General features: G+C 37.4%; 1 protein-coding gene across 4 annotated transcripts in view; it reads left to right on the top strand.

The window, feature by feature from the left end:
• Positions 1 to 21,665, top strand: part of ZNF385B (zinc finger protein 385B) — a 368,588-nt gene that overhangs the window by 20,586 nt on the left and 326,337 nt on the right. The window contains exon 1 of one of the 4 annotated variants that reach the window (XM_027556295.1): positions 7,131 to 7,553. The exons of the other annotated variants lie outside the window; for them this stretch is intronic. Within the exon in view, the coding sequence (XP_027412096.1) occupies positions 7,529 to 7,553 (25 nt within the window). The 5' untranslated portion in view covers positions 7,131 to 7,528. Of the gene's footprint in view, positions 1 to 7,130; positions 7,554 to 21,665 lie in introns of those variants that run through there. 4 annotated transcript variants of the gene reach the window in all.

Below are 21,665 nucleotides of genomic sequence, written 5' to 3' on the forward strand. Positions count from 1 at the left end.
GGGCTGGTTTGGCTCGGTGGTTCTCATCCGGGACTCACTGGAGGCTGCAAGAGCTGACACACCACCTGGGTTTGGTGGTCTCAGATGGCCTCAGCACATGTCTAGCAGTTGATGCTGGCTGCAGGCTGGGTCCCTCTCATCAGCAACCCTTCTCTTGGAGGTTAGGCTAGGCTTCATCACACGTGGGTCTCAGAGTCACACTGCCGGATAGCTAGAGTGGAAGCTGCAACCACACGGTTCTTTTGGTGAAAACCAGTCACAAGGCCACAGCAGATTCAACTGGTAGAAAGGAGACTCTGCCTCTTGGTCTGAGAGGTGGCATCTTTCGTCTGGCTGAACTGAGTAGATTTTAAGTTGAGGACGCTGTGGGGGCCAAGGGGAGAAAGTCAGGATGGATTTTATAACAGGACGTGGAGGTAATGGTTTGGAGGTGGAAATGGAGGGCAAGATCTGAAAATGGGTTGCCAGCTGGAGCATTTTGTACTGTGTTCTTTTCTTTGCTGCCATATTCTGTGCTTCTCTTTGATGCCTCCAGGAGCTTCGATTGGGTTTTTTTTTTTTTTTCTTTCCTTCTTTTTTTCCAAAGAGAATTTATTTTTAATCTAAGAGGAAGTTATTTTAGCCATAAAATATAAGAATGACTAAACAAAGAATGTGTAAAACGTAGGCCCTGTGCGCTTGTTATTGATGATCCCTTACTCTCATTCCTGTCTACATTCAAGAAACAGCTTGTAGGGTCAGTGCACTGGGATAGGTATCATGACTGTTGCTATGTGTGTGTGGGCTTTTAAAGTACATAAGTCACATTTCTTACACTGAAGCGGATACATATTTAAAATGTAAAATTTATCCTCAAAAGCATTTTCTCAGACGTTGTTCAACTTTGGAAATTAAACTCGAATCTGTAACACTCTAGAATTACCACAAGATGGTGCCACAAGTATACTGAAAATAAGATATTTGCCTTATTCCTCATCCCAGCATATTTGCTGGAACTTATCAATGAATATGGAAAGCGAAGTACAAAGAGATGAGGGTGTACGTGGGTCGGGACATGCTCATTGGACAGACTTTTTTTTTTTTGAGCATCTTCTGTGCTTTTTAGGTAGAATCTGTAGGAGGAATCGGTGTGTGTGTGTTAGAGAGAAAAATGGAGGAAGAGGTAGGGGAGATTTTTATCCAATTTTCAGAAATTAAACAGACTACTTAAGTATCTTAATCTCTTTGTCTGTAAAAAAATTGCAGTCTATTTTAAAAGATATTAACTACAAACAAAGTGCTGTGTGATAGATGCAGAGATAGGATTAGATTCATCAATATGATAATATCTTTTACTTTTGCAGTAGAAACATATGGTTTTGAATACGTTCCTTTTCTTCATTTTTGATGAATCAGTGTGCCATTTATAACTTAACTATGAAATCTTTTGCAAAATGTAAGTGCCGTAGTGAATGTATATCAAATTATCAGTGTGTCCGTGAGTATCAGTGAGTTTCTGTCGGTAAATGCACTAAGCAGATAAAACATTTTGGTGTGTAGGTAGGTGGGCTAATTATTTTCAATGCACCTATTTCCTTAGACCTCTTAGTTATAAGTCCATAAAATCTTTTCATGGAGGAATTACTGTGTAACTCATTTATTAGATAGAGCCCATGTAATTTCTGTAGTTTTGCAGGAAGGGACAGACTTGGAAGGGGAAAAAGTGTTGGTCAAAATATCACAAATGAGATCATTGAAAATAGAGCATATGATTTCTTTGGTATAAATCCCAGATCCTTATGAGAGAGTACAGGAATTATCTCTTGGAATAATTCAGACCCAATGATGACACAGTAGAGAGAATATTTATCTATTTTTCTGACTCTTTGTCTTATCCAGTATTGATCAGTATAAGTTTCTAAGCATTTTGCAAAATTGTAATTCTTCCAAACAAGAATAGAGTTAGTGGCCCATATCTGTACTCCCCCAGGTAAATTCAATTGAGTTTTATATTGCAGGACTTATTGAGGTAGAAATTGCTTATGAGTGAGAGTACAGCAGTTTGGAATAGGATGAAGGCTCAAGGTATAATTCCAGACCTCCAAAATGTTTTGAGATAGAGCCTAGCCATTACAGATTGTGTCAGAAATCTAGAACTATACCTCAGGTTACCTTTAAAAGTCCTTATAAAACAGTTCTATATTCTGTACATGTGGTATAAAAAATGTTAAAGAAGGATGTCGATTATATAAGTACAGAGCCCTAAGGAATTGATATGTAAAGGACTTTGAGTGGAACTTTTTTAAAAAAAGAATTAATAGGAGTGATTGGCCCTATTTTAGTGAAGGACAGTCTTTTGCTTTAAGAATACTTTGGACTATGAACTTTTACATGTGTCATATTGATTAACAGACAACTTGTTTTACATTATCTTGGGTTTCAGTCTTTAAATAATTAAGATTTAAAATTTTTAGATTTTGAAATTTAAAGACTGTCATGCTAAGTCTGGGTGGCTGAGTGATCTGAATCATCAAAGGCACCCTAAATATGGGTATCTCACAATAGAATACATTTATGATCTATTTTAGCTTATCTAAGGAGAAAGGCTTTCAGTAGCTGGCTCAATAGGAAATAAAATTATTGAGTTCAGATTCTCACTGGGGGATGAGTGTATAGTCACCCTGACTGACCGCCTTTCTTCACACAGATGTTCTCCTTTCATAGCTTGTTGGCATCACAGCCAAGGAGGCTGTTGGACATTGTTCCAAGTTAGACAACCTTGTACAATGGTACCACTGACCATGGGGGTGCTGTTCCTCCTCGGTCATCACAGGCTTTCTAGATCCAGTTCTTAAGGCAAGTTGAGAAACATGTTTGCACTTTTCCTGATCACATGAGGAGTCTGGAGGAACTGGGTATAGTATTTTCTAGGGGCTGCATATGATGGCATTTTCCATCACGTTGGCCCCCTTCATTTCAAGAGATTGTCTCTGGTGAGCCTGTCCTGCACGCTCAGAGATGTTGGCCCACAGATTCTTAAAGTTTTCCTTTTCTTATGTGGACATGATGTAAAGAGATGTTGATTTTATTCCTGGGCAGTTACTGGCTCCAAATAATCAGTTACTTTTAGAAATTGCAAGGATTTCATCATACCACCAGGGCACTGTTTTGGTTGCTAAAGAAAGATTTGGCCAAATTATGTGGTACTGTCAGAAATGAATAAATGCTATTGCCTTTCTTTACAGGAACATGACTTGGGATTGTATTCTAGATACTAACATTAGAGCCACATATTCCATTATACTTTGTACAGTGAATAGGAAGACCATTTTTCTCCCAAAAACCCTTAGGATTCCTCCCCACTGCAAGTCTGGTTCCCAAAAAGGCACTCAGGAAAAGCCTTTATTTGAGGGGGTAACTATAGTTTTGGAGGACTTCCCAGATGGTGCTAGTGGTAAAAAACCTGCCTACCAGTACAGGAGACATAAGAGACATGGGCTTGATCCCTGGGTCAGGAAGATCCCCTGGAGGAGGGTATGGTGACCCACTCCATTATTCTTGCCTTGAGACTCCTATGGACAGAGGAGCCTGGAGGGCTACAGTCCAAATGGTCACAGAGTCAAGACACAACTGAAGCGACTTAGCGGCACACACCTATAGTTGTTAATTTTTTAAAAATAAAAGTTGTATATATTTAAGGTGTTCAACATAATGATTGGATAAACACATAGTGAAGTAATTACTACAGTCAAGCTAATTAAATATATTTGTCTCTTCGTATATCGCTTCTTTTGTGTGTAGCGGCAGCACCTGAAATCTAGCTTTCAGCAAATTTCCAGTTCATTTGACCCTTGAACACTATAGGTCTGAACTGCATAGGCCCACTGATGTTGTTCAGTTGCTCAGTCATGTCTGACTTTGTGACCCCATGGACTGCAGCACGCCAGGCTTCCCTGTCCATCACCAACTCCCAGAGCTTGCTCAAACTCATGACCATTGAGTCGGTGATGCCATCCATCCATCTCAACCTCTGTCGTCCCCTTCTCCTCCTGCTTTCGATCTTAGCATCAGGGTCTTTTCCAGTGAGTCAGCTCTTCACATCAGGTGGCCAAATTATTGGAGCTTCAGCTTCAGCATTAGGCCTTCCAATGAATATTCAGGATTGATTTCCTTTAGGATTGACTGGTTTGATCTCCTTGCAGTCCACTTATACGCAGGTTCTTTTCACTAGTAAACCCTACAGAACTAGACAATCTGCAATTAGTTGAGTCTGTGGATACAGAGAAACTGAATATGAGGAGCCTCAAATATGGAGGAGCTTCGGATAAGGAAGACTGACTATATAAATTATATTCGGGTTTTCCACTATGAGGAGGGTCAGACCCCTCTCCCTGGCAATGTTCAAGGATCAGTTGTGTTCAATACAGTATTATTTTCATCATCATGCTGTACATTAGAGCTCTAGACTTGTCCTTCCTATGTGTTATAACTGCAACTTTTTATTTTTTGAAGAGGTCTCATAGAAGATGGTGAATATTCTGTAGGTCTAAAGTCTTAAGTCCAGTGTCAATGCTTTGCTGTGTTAATACTCTTCAGTTTACTTAGTATAAAAAAGTATCTATTTGATAAATAGACTCATAGGAAAACTCCAAGTAAACACAACATAATATTCATGTGTCTTAAGAATATATTTTTTAAATGGGCTTTAATGTTATGCAGTTTGAATATAGATTGTAGAGTGTTACTTTTTTTCTGTAAGTGATTTTAAGGAACTCCTATCCCAAATAGTGTATAAAATAAAATATGGACCTTTACTTCAGAAGATAAAGCTTATTTTTTTGTTTGTTTTTTCTGACATTCTCACATGTGATGTTTAGTATTGTGGATGTTTTGTTTTGGGGTACACTGAGAAAAGGGTGAGATAAACCAACATTTTATGCCTCATTCTGAAAACACATTTTCCTTTTAAAATTTCCTTTTGAAAATTATAAAGTATTATGTCAAGTCCCTTTCACATTACTGAGTTAGAGTAGGTAATCAATGAGTGGTTGGTTATCATCGTTTTATTTCATAATTTCTTGGCACAGTAATTCTGAATGGCTTCTTCTTGCCTTCTGTTCCCACGTTCTACTTTTGTTGTCTTGCATTATAGCGACATCTCTGCTCCCCTTTCTGTCTCAGTCTTAATAGCACCTTCTCGTATTTTTTCCTTATCCTGTTAAAGCAGTCCTCATCTCCAAATCTCTTGCCTGAGCCAGAGAACACTGCTGAGGTACCACTTTCCAACCCATAACCTTCTAGTACTTTAGGTGATCATTTGTACACATCCATAATCTCTTACCTGCAGTTCCCCAAAACTAAGAAACTCTGAAAATTAGAAGGTTTTGTAATTTATACTGATGGCAAATCCTGACCTGAACTGATGTGAGGTTAACAGTAGTCTTTATTTATCCTGTCTAGTATTAATATGCACATATTGTGCTGCAGAATTGTTATTATGTCTGATTATAGACTGTTGCCCTCTACTCTACTGGAAGTATTATATAATTCACAGTAAAGCAGCGTGTTATCTTTATAAAATCTGAAAGCATTTCAATTCTGAAATGCATCTGGCACTAGGGGTTTTAGATAAGGGATTGAGGGCCTATAATTAAATATTTTGGTTTTTATTTTAAGCTATTTTCTTATTACCAGGGAGTTGCATGTATTATAATAATAATATGAGTTCTAGGGACACAATATCTCATAGACTATCTTCTAAGACAAGAAAAGTACAGAAGACCAGAGAGAGATGACATGAAATAATTTCTGAATCAGTGATATCTGATGCCATTTCTCATAGTCCATTCAGTTGTTGTCCTAGGGGATTCATGAGGCACAAAATGAATGGAATTCAAGCGGCAAAAGTGATCATAAAGATTTAGTACATTCTCTCCCCCTTCAACACACACGTGCATCTCCACTCATATATGTCTGTAACTATCTTCAAGGAAGAACATGCAGCTGGTGTCCTGTCAGGAGTCAATTCCACACTAGGGACATGAGACTACTCATGGGAGTTTAATGTTTAATGTTGCTCCAGTAGTTGTGTTCTGTAAATATGTGCTGTGGCGTAGTTTTTATTTTTATACAGATGTTTTAGATTAGATACTACTAAATATATCTATACCTAAGAGCTGTGAGTATTATAACAATTAAATACAGTTATCTATAGAAGATCTGCAAATCAGGAATTGCACTTACTAAATCCTGATTTGCTCTGCCTTAGAGTCTCAATGAGAACCTAAAACTCATTTTTAAAAATTTGAATAGAACCTTAAATATGTGCTTTGTCAATGCTGCTACTAGGAATTTCTCCCATTTTTATGATTTTTTTGATAGATGTTTTATGTCCTTTTACTTTGCACTTTGAATGCACGTGTCAAAGCTCTATATTTTGTTATTGCAAATCATTGCTGCTATTTTCTGGGATTTAGCCACCTTGTGCCTTTTTAAAACTATGTCAACTGGCTCTTGCATCTTATATTTTACTAATAAAAGAGGAAGGCTTGTGAAAGGTAAAGGTATAAATTTGAGGGTGGCTGGGTTGGGGATGTATGGATTTAATGAGCTGTAGATTTTAAAAATGTAATAAGGAATGAGAGACTATGGGGTTAAAAATATTCTCTACCTTGTACGTATATTTTCTCATTACACAGACTAAATATATTTAAATGTTTATTGTTTAAAAATTCATCTTGGAGTAAAATTGATAGTATTTTGCCCTGGCATAACCCTACACATTTTTACTATTATTATTTTAATTTAGGGACAGGCACTCGGGGGTTAATGGATATTTAACTTGCTTTTTAACGACATCTGTGTCAAATATATTAAGAAAAAAATTTTTGTTACAGTTGTAATAGCCTCTAGTGATTTCATTTGTCTGTAGAAAAGTCCCAGGGATCTACAGCTATTTTGTTTTTTTGTAGCTTTTATGATAGGTCCTTATACTATAGACTACTGATTTCTTCTCTGTATTTTGCTCATTGTTGAAAAGCCGGAGCTATTTTTAACATTTACACAATTTCAATAGACGATTTCTTCATTCCACAAGGTTTGGTGCTAAATCTGTGGAGCCTTTCATAATCATATCCTTTTCGTGGTTTGCTTGAATTTGATCACAGTGGCTGATTTCATGCATTGATAATGAAGGCTTAGGTTGCCTGTTTCTCGGCATAAACCCACCTCAGACTTGTAGGTTGACAGTGCTTCTGGTTTCAGCACGCATGGAGATATAGAATTGAAATTGCTCTGTTTTCTTTACAAATGACTCAGAGTGTGCTTGTCCTTCCCTAAAATGTTGCCAGCGTGTAAAGGATTTTCAATGAGCAGTGCAATAAGCCAGCATCTGGGAAGGTTTGGAGCTGCACTGATATAGCGCGGTGCTGTCACACAGATCATCAGGGCTGGAGCCAAGTCTCCGTAGCCCCGTGTTACACTGGGCACATCCTGGAAGTTTTGTTTATCCAGCTTGGTGGTTCTTGAAGCTGGTGAAAGCCCTGCCAAGATGTGGAGTGGACTTCCTAGCAGAGGTGAGCATTTTTATTCTAAAACTTGGACGTGGGGCTCTGGGGTGTCAGTAGCAGATTCTTTTGAATGCTGTGTTGAATCCTGTGGAGTTGCCAATTGTTTATCATGTCGTGCTGACAGATCTGAAGGGGTAGCAGTGAAGAGCCGTATATATGATTCTATAATTTTGGGGGGAGTAACTCCTTAAATGGATGTAACAGTGTTCTTTTTATTCTGTGCTAGCTGTTTGCCGAGGACATCTTACCCGTAGGTGACTTCCTTTGCATTTTAAACGTTCAGAACAAGTCAGTGATATTATGTTATTTGCTGTCATTACTAAAAGTAGGCAATTAGCAGTGTTATTATGTACTTCAGGTGTATATAATAAGGCTATGAACTAAATGTACTTTGTAGAATCTTTGATGTGAAAAATGTATAGCAGGAAACACCGGATATTTATGAGATAACTAAGAAAGTAAGTGAAATAGATTGCATGCTGGAGTTGACACCTTGTTAAGCTTGACATTATTAATAATTAAAAGTTATGACCTGTCATGCACTGGACAATCTAAAGTAATTGATTTTCAGGGATGTTATATTCAATGAGAGGAGAAAATTAGCAGCATTTCTTCATAAAGCATGTTTTAATTAGATGTGACATTTTAAATGTAGCAGATTTTATCATTTAAATGTAAATAAAGGACTGACACTCATGTGAGGAGTTAAATGAGTAGATAATCACGCCGAGACAGGTCTGATGTGGCTTTATCAGTATAGAGTATTTGAACACCAGCCTGATAAGGGCAAACTCAAAGTTAGCTTCCAAGTAGATGGAGTCCTCTTGCTTAGGCTCTTCTAAACTCTAATTCCTACATGATGAGAAGCTGTTTCTAAAGAAGAAAGGACTGTGACAGTTATGATGTATTCAATAGCAGTATGCTTATTAAGTGCCTGTTTAGTATATTAGGTCTGCAGAGAAATCTATTTTTATTTGATTGGAAGCTAGCATGGCCCATGGGGTATGTATATATGTGTGTGTGTGTGTGTTCCTGCTAAATTTATTCAAGGCAGCTGTTTTATAGCTTTCAGCTCTAAAGTTATAGATAAGTGTGTATTTGTTTGACGGAAGATTCGAGAACCCCATTTACTGCCAGTACATGTAAAGCTTGGCTAAGCACACACATCAGGAGCAAACTGTTTGTGTTCGCCAATCTGTCTCAGCAAGTCCCAGGGCCACTATCTTGCTTGAAGCCACTGTGTGCTTTTGAAAGCATGAAATTAGTTTTATACTGAGCACATGGTTTCTCATTTAGCAGCTCTTTTTATGGTAATGGTCAATTTATGGTTCACTGCCAGGATTTCGGTGTTCTGTCAAAGCTGATAGCTTCTGCTAAGGTGTCTCTAGGAGATAAATTTTTGTGAAGCAGAGGGAGGGGAAGACCTCATTAGACTCTCAAGAAGAGACTCTTACCTTCAACCCAGTCTACCTTCTAGAATGCATTGTCATTCCTCCAAAGTTCCTTTATGCTGTTTGATCCAGGACCTACAGATTTAAAGTTGCTAACATTTACCACTTTGTACCTTACTTGACATGTGACATCAAAATGGCCATGTTCCGAAATGTAAAGTATTTGTTCATCTTTTCTCAATGCATTTGTAGAAAACCACTCTATTAGTGCTGACTATATCGTGTCATTCATCATTAGGCTTATCTGCTTCTTTGTTAACACATGCTAGAGCACTGTGGGAGAGGGTAAGGCTTTTATATATTTTATAGTTGATATAAACTACCCATACTTCATTATACATATATGTGCTATGAAGAGGTTTAGTTAAGGAACAAAATTACATTGTCTGAAGATACATTAAAATGTTAAAAAAAAATATCTTCTTTCATACAACTGCCTCATCTTAAAAAGCAAAAGTTCTCAGATGGTAAAATTATAGAAATATTAAAAATAGTTTTTGTTCTCACAGAGTGATAAAAGATGAAATGTATAAGCAAATATTGTGAGAATGATTTCCTTAGCATTTTCTTTCCATCAGAAAATAACCCTTGTTGAAAGTTTTGCTGGTAATAATGCATTTAGAAACAGAGGTGATCAAAATTAACTACTAAGACATTTAATAAAATGTTTATTCTTGGGTTTATTCTTTGCGTGGTAGAAATAAAGCTAAACAGGTAAATTTGGATACATTGAAATGGAGCTATTATACTTTTTCTTTCATTTGATTTTGACCATGGAACTGCAAATGCTTTTAAAATCTTGCACTTCCTGATTTTCTTTTCTTGTTAATCCTTGGATCATTGCCTAGGTTAAGCGATCTCACATGATTAAGGATTCAAGATAAAATGTTATTTATTGAAATGCAGGGATGTATTATGTGCCATTACAATTAGATTTTCTGTTTTTAGATGAAGCCTAATTTTAAACTGTTTTTCTTCTGTCCTTTTGGGAATGTCATGTCACAAGTCATCATCAGATAGTCAAGGGTATTTTATTTTAGATTTTGACTTACAAATAAGTCTTATATTTCTCACTTCCCCAAAGCCCATGAAACAAATTGGGTTTGTGAGTTGAGAATTGGAAGGTTAAAAGGGCATTGAGATTTTTTTCTCTGAAATTCCTGATGATGTAATGTGTTTAGTACACGAAACCTTTAAAGAAGTTTTAGAACGTCAGAATTCTCTTAGAATAGTGAAATTTGTCATATTACACAGATCATGGAAAATTCATTAGAGGAAGTGAAGGATAATTTAGCATATCTGCCTGGAGTCTTAGTAGCAATTTCTCTTCACAAGAAGGATTTAGAAAGTTATGATGAGTTATGATGAATCTCAGTGATGTACCTGCATCTTTTCACTTTTCTATCAAGAGATAGCAATCTGGGATTTCCTTTAGCAGGTTTTAAAAATGATTAGTTATGAAATACAGCAGATGAAGTCAGCCTGTGTTAGTTGAGAAACAGAATCAAAGTGCTCTTCAAGTTCATTGAGTTTTCCTGTTGTATACATTCAGTAATTAGTTTGGACTATCTATATACTCTGATTTCCCTGGTGGCTCAGTGGTAAAGAATCCACCTGCCAATGCAGGAGATGTGGGTTCAATCCCTGGGTTAGGGAAGAGCCCCTGGAGGAGGAAATGGCAACCTACCCCAGTATTCTTGTTTGGGAAATCCCATAGATGGAGGAGGAGCCGGGTGGGCCACAGTCCATGGGGTCACAAAAGAGTTAGACATGACTTAGCAACTAAACAACAAATCTATATACTCTGTTGTTTATTTTGAGGTATGTTGCTGTGGTGATGAATAATTTTTAATATAAGTATGTCCCATAAAATATTTAGGACATACATGTGCTACAAATTATTTGTTGTATAGCTGAAATGCAAATTTGAGTTACTGCCCTGTATTTATTGGAGAAGGAAATGGCAACCCACTCCAGTATTCTTGTCTAGAGAATCCTGTGGACGGAGGATCCTGGTGGGCTGCTGTCCTTAGGGTCACACAGAGTCGGACACGACTGAAGCGACATTGCATGCATGCATTCATTGGAGAAGGAAATGGCAACCCACTCCAGTATTCTTGCCTGGAGAATCTCAGGGACAGAGGAGCCTGGCGGGCTGCCGTCTATGGGGTTGCACGGAGTTGGACGAGACTGAAGCGACTTAGCAGCAGCAGCAGCAGCACTGTATTTAATGTGGGAACCCTACCTGGTTCTATATAAGAAGTTGAGTTTCTAATTATTACCTGGAAAACTGGGTCTACCAAAGCTCAAGTGGAGGTTTCTCTTTTCTGTAAAAGCAATCAGTTTCTACAGTTAGAGTTTATGCCAGGAAACTCCTATAATAAAGTTTCTGTTTGAGAAGCTTCAAATGGTATAAAAAATAGGATTGTTGGAGCAAAAATCATGAGTAAGGCTATGAAAGCTTGTCATTACTGAGATAAAATAATAAAGATAGCACATTGAATAATAGCTGTCAGTAAGATTTTAAATAAATCACGAGAATTGTACAATTAATTTCTGATTGTTGAAATCCTTTGCCAACTAGGACGTTTTCAGGATTTTTCTCACTCAACAGGTTTGAGATACTTATAAATTAATTTTATTTTGTTGCATAATGAGAGGTCCCCCCTTCAAGGCCCTTCCACCCTCAATCTGAATTTTTTTTCTGTATTAATTGTCCTTTTGATTTTAAGGCTCATATTTTGGACTGCTATTTCCTAGGTTTCTCAGGGAAGCATTGTATCTTGAAAACTTGACTTAGAAAGATCCTTGGATTATTCAGTGTACCAAAGCTGAGTAAAATAGAATAAACATAATATTTATTGTGTACCTACTATATGCCTTATACAATATCAAAATATTTATAGGCAGGTTTTATTGAATTCTTATTACAACTTTATATTAGTGCACTATCCATTGTACAGATGCTGAATTATTTATCAAAAATCCTACTCCCAGCCTAGAGTTACTCTATCTCAGCTCTGAATGTCACTCTTATATAGCTGGGCAACCTCCCTAGAGGAGAATAAAGGCTCATCTTGCTAGATCTCACCTAAGATTGTATTGCAAAATTCTCTTTGTTCACTTAGCCTTTTCCATTACGTTTCTTCTCTCTTTTCACTTCTTAATATCTCCCTTCCCCTACCACTATTTTTGTAAATATCCCCAACAGGAGTGACTAGACATCAGTATCTAATTTGATTCTCAAAATGAGAGAAAATATATGGAGAACTGAGTCCTATATACTGTAACAGAATTTTGTGTTAGAATATCTTCCAGTTGCTTAGTCAGTAATGTAGAGGCAAATGTTCAGAGTAATTTCTTCAAGCTACACTTTTTATACCCAGTCTAAGCTGCCACCTCAGTTCTATAGTCATGTGACATGTCAGACCAGGAAGCCTGTTTTGAGCCCAGATGGATCAGTTGAGTCTGAGAGCAATTAACGCAGGTTTAGAAATGGATTAACACTACCAGCCCAATAAGGAACTGCTCAGTAAATCATATCTTCTTTCAGCTCAATGGTAACCCCCTCACCCCCATGATCTAGTTAATTTCTCAATGTCTGTTGTCCTAGGACGAATTATATTTGACTTCCAATTTTTCATGCCTATTAATGGTATACGACTATTTCAATTTTGTTATTTTGGATATCAGAAGATAGTATTTTTGGCCTCCCGTCATCGATCTCTTTTCTACTTTTGCCTAGTTGCAAATGTTACTGCAATGTTACACATTACTTCTAATTGTTGAGAATAATATTGGTGGCCTTTTCTGGCATCTAAACTGTACCATTTGGGAAAAGATTCTGATTCCTCCTCACCTTAAATATCATTCTGTTCTCGGCTCCATATCAGCTCCAGTGTCCTCCTACTTACGTCAGTCCTGTTTGGCTGTGTGGTGCTTTTGTTGACCAGATGCCAATGTGAATCAGTAATCTAAATTCCTATCACTAAATACCATCAAAAAACTTTTTTTTTCCTATGCAATTGTTCTCAAATTATTAGAAAAGGCACTGGTGGTTAAGTAAAAGTTGCCAGTAGTTTGGCAGACTCCATATCTATTAATTTCCTAAAAGATGATATTATCCAATAGCTATATTTTCTTGGCACAGGGCAGTTGAATAATAACTACATGCCTCCCACAGGGAATGCCTATTCTGTCAGAGTGAGGAGACTTCTGTCTTATTTCATCCAGGGAGTCTGCAATACCACTGGGGCATTTAGCTGAACATCATTTTGCTGACATTTCAGAACTGGCGTGTGAATTTCACTTGGAGCTCTATGGTAATTCTAGTTCTATTTTTTTCTCTGATTCATTCTTTGGTAGTGTTGGTTTTTTACAAGATGATAGAGGAAATGACTTTATAGCTAGAAATGTTGTGTTTATTTCAGTAAGTTAAAGTGGTGTTTCTTCACTCAAGTTGTTGTTTTTTTTTTTTTTTTTGGTGCGGGAGATACTGGGAAAGGGAGCCTGAGTTTTGAGTAATTTCAAAATATTCAAGAGGTAGCAAATTCAGAAATGAATCCATGGGGGCTTCTTTTTCCGATAGCTGTGTGCATTTTATGTACTTCTATTATTATACAATGGATAATACTGCATCCATAATAAATTAGTTAACTCTTGCTTAACTGGAGCTTTTGGATTTTGTACACTTTAGGTACACTTTTTTTTTTTTTTTGAGGCAAGGAATATTACTTTATTCAGAAAGCCAATTGGCCAAGAAGATGGTAGACTAATATGTCAAAAAAACCCATCTTATTGGGGTCAGGATGTCAAGTTCTTTTATAGAGAAGGAGAAGAGTTGAGGAAGTATCGTGTCTGGTGTCTGACTCTTGTGACCCTATTGGCTGTAGCCCACCAGGCTCCTTTGTCCATGAAATTATCTAGGCAAGAATACTAGAGTGAGGTGCCATTTCCTATTCCAGGGGATCCTCCCAACACAGGGATACAAAGTGCGTCTCTGTGTCTCCTGCATTGGCAGGCAGATTCTTTACCATTGCACCACCAGCACCACTGTTGGGGAATTGTTGCAGGCATGAGCCAATTCTGACTCACAGATCTGTTTCTTTGACTTTAACCTTTGTTTTCCCCTGGAGAAGGAAATGTCAACCCACTCCAGTATTCTTGCCTGGAAAATCCCATGGACAGAGGCTACAGTCCATGGGGTCGCAAAGAGTCGGATAGGACTGAGACACTTCACTTCACTTCACTTTTGTTATTATAGTGATGCATGGTGACCTGCCTCAGGGAACCTTGCCCCTCTGCCTGAAGAGATTAACACATTCCCTCCCTGAGGTTGGTCATTCCAGGAGATATTTGCAAGCTAATGTTTTTCACTTGGGCTTCCCTGGTGGCTCAGTCTGTAAAGAGCCCACCAGCAATTCAGTAGACCCAAGTTCAGTCAGGGTCAGGAAGATCCTCTGGAGAAGCCCATGGAGTACAAAAGAGTCACACAGGACAGAGCACGCACGTGCAACAATGATGCAACAATTCCTGCTGTCAGTGTCTAAGTCACAATCTTGTGGTGACAACTGGTTCATCTAACTGCTTCATCGGATGACTCTTTCTGGGAGTGCCTTCTGTTGGTGGCAGTGTTCCAAATGTTGAGATTTATTTTCCTTTGTTCCTATTTGGAAAGTGTCTACTTTACATCTGTAGACTTAGAAATATTGGACCTCAAACCTAGGAGGAAGCATCTCAAGGAATTTAGTGCTTTTCTATGTATGGGAAGATGGGAGAGTCAGGGCTCATTAAAATTATTTCCTTGGTATGAGGTTGGAAGGAATGATGCTAAAGCTGAAACTCCAGTACTTTGGCCACCTCATGCGAAGAGTTGACTCATTGGAAAAGACTCTGATGCTGGGAGGGATTGGGGGCAGGAGGAGGAGGGGACGCCAGAGGATGAGATGGCTGGATGGCATCACTGACTCGATGGACGTGAGTCTCAGTGAACTCCAGAAGTTGGTGATGGACAGGGAGGCCTGGCGTGCTGCAATTCATGGGGTCACAAAGAGTCGGACACGACTGAGTGACTGAACTGAACTGGTATGAGGTACACAATCATCTTTATGCAAATAAGGAGAACAAGCAGTGGATGTCATGTGTACCCAATAGTTAGAAACCTTGTACTGGGTTGTGAATCATGCTTTAATTGGGGTAAGGAGAAACATGAATGGCTTGAAAATTATCTCTAACACCTATTTCTTGCTTTAGACCTTTACATGTTTATACTCTTTTAATCCGTATAGCAACCCTCTAAGTAAGTACTATTATACCTATTTACAACTATAGAAACTGAAGTATGGAGAGGTTAGGTTATCTGCCCAAAGTCATGCAAATAACTCAGCTGGAATTTGAACCCAGGAAGCTGGACTCTAGAATCCATGCTTTTAACCATGTCCTAGACTAGCTTTTCTATAAGATATTTAACAAAATCTTTCTTGATGTCATTTTGTGGACAAAATAGAAAGCTGTTGTCTGAATGATAGTGTACTTTAGTGGATTTATAACTGCTTGAATGCCTGTACCCAAGTGTGCTGTGCTTAGTCGCTCAGTCATGTCTGACTCTTTGAGACCCTATGGACTGTAGCCTGTCAGGCAACTCTGTCTGTGAACCTGGCCAATATTAACTTAAAGTAAAGCTCCAGGACTCTGCAATGACTTGGTGAGAACATTGGTTACCATGTCTTTAAATTTATGGATGATATAAAACTGATAATAATAAAAACATAGGAAAATGCAGTTAATATAAATCTTGATATCGAGGCCATGTCCCATACTATATACATTAGAATCTCTGACCGCAACCCAGAAATCAGTATTTTTAAAGCTCCCAAGGTGACTCTATAACAATGTGCAGACCTACTTAGAACCATTGTTTTAGAAAGATGAACCAACTCCAGCATGATCAGTTTCAACTACAGTACATGGAAAAGGGAGTGAAAAAAGATGTAGGAGATGTAAACTCATACAAAAGTCAAAACCATGATAGGATTACCCCCACCCAATCTTAAGGGTGTCTTGGGGGGGACTAGAGGAACTAGAGTATCTAAAACCATGAAGTTTACTCACCTGGCCAGAGCATGCCTGGAGTTTGAGAGCAATGCAGAGAGTTTAGGTGCTTTTGTTTGAGAGGGACCACCACGGCCAAGGTGCACTGAATACTTTATCAGGGAGAAGAGATCATCAGAGGATTTACTGTATTACAACATATGAATTATAGTTTTTAAATGAAGCTTTCAGGTAAAATTAAGATCAGTGACATGGACTTTTCAGGAAGGAAGATTTTCACAAATGGACTTTTCAGGAAGGAAGATTTTCACTTGATATAAAGGACTTTACAATAGAGCTGTCTGAATATGAAGGGATTCCTTTTGGGTATATAGAATACATTCCTCATTGGTGATATTGAAGCAAAAAACACAGAATGTGACTCAGGTGTGTGATAAATGAGGATAAGGATTGGATGGATGGTTAATTTAGATGAGCTTCCAAATTCAGGCTGTATAGTTCAATGACCATGTTTAAATTAATATATATGAGTGACCATTGGTTGATTGCATTAGTTCTGCATCTAAGAAGAGCAGCAGAGCACAGTGATAATGGAAGGATTCCTGTGAGGTTCAAAGCCCAGTTTCACCACAGCTTAGCTGCATGACTGTGGGTAAATTACTTCACTTTCCAAGCCTCGGTTTCCTGATCTTTAAAACAAGAATAATGATAAACTCCACTACATGGATTTGTAGTACAGATTGAGTGAGAATAATGTATATAGAGGTCTTTGCATGACAAGTTGAAGGAAAATAGGAGAAATATGAGATAATCAGAAGTTATTGTAGGAAAACCTGAAAGGTTGCCTAGTGATGACTTTATGATTGGCATGTGGCAAGTACTTTAATAAATGTAGTACATTATTATTTACCAATTATTCTTTCCTGTGTTATAGCTGTCTTCTAGTAAAAATTAGGGTCTGAGAGATAAAACCTAAAGAAGGTGAATATTGGTGGGAGACAGTGATGAGAGTAGAGAGATCCAGATGGAGTAGCACAGCATAGAAGGTTTTGGGTAGGTAGATGCTACATGAAGAATTCAGATTGAGTGTGAAAGAAAGGGTTATTTTTAAAGGGAATCAGAGAACCTTATTGTTTATGACTCCTCATCTGTTTCCATCCATTGTTTCATTTGATCATTACTGTAACTCTGGGAAGTAGATAGTAGAAGTAGTATTTGCTCATCGTACTAATAATAAATCAGAATCAACAAAAGGGTAAGTAGCTTGATAAGAGAACAGAATTGAAAGTCAGACATAGACCTTCACTCCACAGCTTCTGTGCACCACACCAACTCCTTCTATCTAGTTCTGTGTGCAGCCCAGCCTGAAGGTTTGCATTTCAGTGAGAACTTACCAGTTGACTATAACTAATGTGTTGAGGTTTGGAAATTAAGGGAATGTGATCAGTGAGTTGAATTTAGTCCAGAGATAAAGTTTTAAAGCTTTTCTGTTGATTGGAAGACAGCTTCTAAAGGTTAGAATGATAATTAAAAACTCAAGTAGTAGCTTTACCAGTCAATGATGTTAACATTATTATCACATTTTATGGGAACTGAATACTTAAAGGACTTTCTGTGTAATATAATTAACTATCCTTAACACACCTCATACTAAAAGGTGAGCATCTTTAGCATGGTATAACAAATCCAACAGTTAATAGAAATCACCATGTATTAAACGTTTAATAGTTCAATGAGTTGAGAGAGGAGAAAAGGTAGCAGACTAAAGTTTGTGCTTTGATTTCAAAAGAGCTAAACAATGTCTGCAAAATGGACAGAGAGAAAATATGCTGACTTATTTTTTAGACAACGTTGTAAGTCCCCAAAACGTTGTATCAAGCAAGACAAAATTTTATAAATTATTCTGCATACTCTTATTTCAGTATGTAGATTATAAGCATAGATGTGCCAGTTAAAATAATTTTTTAACTAATCAGAACCTTTAATTATTAGCTGTAATTGCCACAGTTATGCTTCTTGCTGACTAAGGTGTTATGTTTATTATTCTTATCACAATTGAATATGTTTATAAAATGCAAAAATAGTTAAGGTACATTTCAGAAACAAGCTCTTTACCCAGAGTTAAGCATTTCTATATCCAAACAATATACATGTTCTATTAATGTTCCTACTACAATGTGTATTAATTATTATTTTAATCCAAACAGTAAACATGTTCTATTGTTGTACTTACCACAATGTATATTATTATTTTAATCCAAACAGTATACATGTTCTATTGTTGTACTTACCACAGTGTATATTAATTATTATTTTAATGTCTTCCTCCTCTGCTGGACTGCCTTGGGGATAGGAACTGTCCTAATTTAAGTAGTGACTCTCAGAGCAACAATTGGCACATAGTAAATAATATCCTTTCAACACTGATTAAAGGATAGGATAATTGAATACGGAATCGGTGAATTCTTGTGGTGAACTCTATAAATTACTTGATATTGCTGCTCATAAAAATATTCATTCTTGAATTAAAATTACAGTGAGATACTATTTTTCTTACCTCTCAGATGGGCAAAATCAAACCTTATAATATCACAGTGAATTAGGAAGTATGAGGACATGGGAGCATGTGTGAAAGATATATGTGTGCTTCCCAGATGACACTAGTGGTAAAGACTCTGCCTGCCAGGGAAGGAGATGCAAAAGGCACCAGTTTGATCCCTGAGTCAGGAAGAGAAGAATGAAATGGCAGACCCACTCCAGTATCCTTGCCTGGAAAATTCCATGGAGAGAGGAGTCTGGTGGGCTATTTTTCATGGGATCACAAAGAGTCAGGCATGACTGAATGACTGAGCACACACATACATACATATACTTACAGAGAGTGGGAGGATAGAGCAAGGAGGAGGAAAGGAGGAAAAAGAGGAAGAGAGAAAAGAAAGATGAGATAAATGATTTCATGAGATAAATGATTGCATAGAGAGACTGCAGACTGAATTCAAAGTGGAATTACTTTTAACAATAGTCCCTTTTGTATGGTTTGAAGTAGACTTTATTATACCCTTTTGTACATTTGAACTGTTTAACATATATATAGTTTACTTTTGAGAATAAGAGATCTATTCATATAAAAATAAAAGATGGTAGAAGTGAAGGGGAAATGGAAGGGATATGATATGATCAGAAATTATCACAGTAGAAGCTTATAGGGCTGCAAGATGATGACTTCACGGTTTCTAGCTACAGTTATTGTGTGGGAAAAGATGTAAAACAGGAGCCATTTCACCAAGTAATTGGATGATGATCCAGTATGTTGCCCTTCCCCTTAACCCCCAGTCAAGGTGAAAAATTGGTGTTTGGTCAAGTTCTGAGCAGGTATTGCATTGACTCTTTATGATTATTCCTAGTGCCTGCCTGACGGTTTGTTTTTCCTTCCATAACTTGCTAGAATACACTTCTCAAGGATTCATTCTTTGAACACAAATCACTTGAGTGTCCCTCTCATAAGATCCTTCCACACATCTTACTTCCGAGTGTTCATTTACAACACCAGGGCCTTAGGGGATTTCAGCTTTGTGAAATGAAAACTTCAAAAATATCTCAATGCAAGTCACACTACCATATTAAAAGGAATGGAAGAGAGAGAAAGACCACTTTAAAATATTAGTAAGGCATGCCTTAAATCCCCAAATAACAGTATTCAGTGCTGCACTGAGCTAACCCTGTTTTGTAATGGGTTGGTTTTTAAATGTCATACATTTTGTTCTCTGAGAAACTCACAACTCTGGGTGATCTTACCTTTGGCATTGAGTACAAAGTCATGATAAAATGATAGGCAGTTTATTATGAATTCCCTTGCTTCTAGGGGTTTAATGCTGAATTTGAATGTTAATTTAACACATTTTCAAAATCCCAGCTGAGCTAAAGTGGGAGTGATTTTATCTTATATTCACTATCAGCTTGCAGAAATGTGGCATGACTTGATTAATATTGTGATCAGCTGACTATTGATTAGACATTTTTCCTTCTGTCTTCTAGTTGGCCTAAATTTGGCTGTACTGCTACTTGCTAAAATATACTCTTAAAAAAATAAAATATACTCTTGTTTTCATTTGAAGATGATAATACAGGATTTTCACAGAGCTGTAATATGTTGATCATATATGTATATAATGATCCACAGATAATGACTGGCATTTATGCATTGCCTACCCAAGATTAAGGGTAAAGTTTGTGTTTGTGAATCTATATTAGAGCCAATTAGACAACAGGAAGGCCATGATATTTGTCTCATTAGTCCATGCTCTAATTGGCTGAAGTAGCTAGACACAATCCTAGTTGACCTATGCTAATATTCTATGAATTTTCATCTTTCTCTGTCTCATAAAAATTACAGCAGATACAGAGAAGGGAAAGATGAGTTCCAAACTCCACATTAGACAGTTTTAAGAAATTTAAAGACATATCCAAGAATCAGCACGGGGATGAGAATACCCAAACCACAAAAGCTGAGCATTTTTACAAGGAAAGAGAGATCTTAATCCAAATAAGTAAGTTTCATTCCTCAATAGGCATTATCTCCGCATTATCTCCTTATGTAAATATTAGTGCCTAATGGTGGCCTGCTTGTGGTGTCTGGAGGTTAGGGTGGCTGTGAATAACTTTCAGGAAATAGCATTTTGGAAATCAAGCAAGCTCTTTGCAGAGGGCCAGGTGTCCAGGTTTCCATGCATCCCTAAGAATCAGTTGGGGAGCTTTTAAATAGTACCAATCCCCAGGCTCTGCCTTGATTAAATCAGAATCACTGGCATGGGGGTGTTTTTAAAAGCTCTTCAGTTTGTTTTTCTAAAGCTGTGAGAATCAGTCGTTAATGGGGTTTGTGCTTGACTGTGCAGGTAATGCAGTCTTTAAACAATGACCACAAATGAGTTAAATGTGAATGGAATATTTAGAGTTTGTGATTTGGCATCAGGCTGTCATAGGTTCAAACCTCGAGTCTTACCTCTCATTAGTTATGTGGGAATGTTCTATAACCTGTATAAAGTCAGTTTTTGTATCTGTAAAGTGTACCTCATCGGGCAGGAGTTAATGGTCAAATGAAGTCACTAATGCTTCAGAGCCTGGCACAATGCTTGAAAACGTGGCAATTGTGGAACAAATAAAAGCAGGGCTACACCTTTCTAAGTTTTCACTCTTGACTACCTCTTTTGTACAAAATGGGAACAGCATTAGCCAGGTCCGAACGTTACAGGTTGAAAGCAAATGGATGCATGTTTTCTTGAAGAAATGGATGTATTTTGGTTTCCTAAATGTATTTCTAAAAATTTATTTTAAATAGTAATGACTTCCATCCTAAAGTCCCAGTTACATTTTTACAGTAAAAAGAAGAGAAATGATCCAGTAGACTGAGTTATAAATATTGGTGCCTTAGGACATGCTGATTGTTGTGGGAAACCATGGGGTGGCAGGGATTCTTTCAAACATAATTACACATTTGAATTTATTTGCTTCCCTTTTATCTTGTTATCATCCTCTTTCTTTTTGTAGCATAAAATTGTTTCTATTACTTCATACCAAACATCTTGTCTATAAATGACTTTCCTAAACATTCATTTACTCA

Source organism: Bos indicus x Bos taurus, chromosome 2 (genome assembly GCF_003369695.1).
Source record: "Bos indicus x Bos taurus breed Angus x Brahman F1 hybrid chromosome 2, Bos_hybrid_MaternalHap_v2.0, whole genome shotgun sequence".
Classification (NCBI taxonomy): Eukaryota; Metazoa; Chordata; class Mammalia; order Artiodactyla; family Bovidae; genus Bos; species Bos indicus x Bos taurus.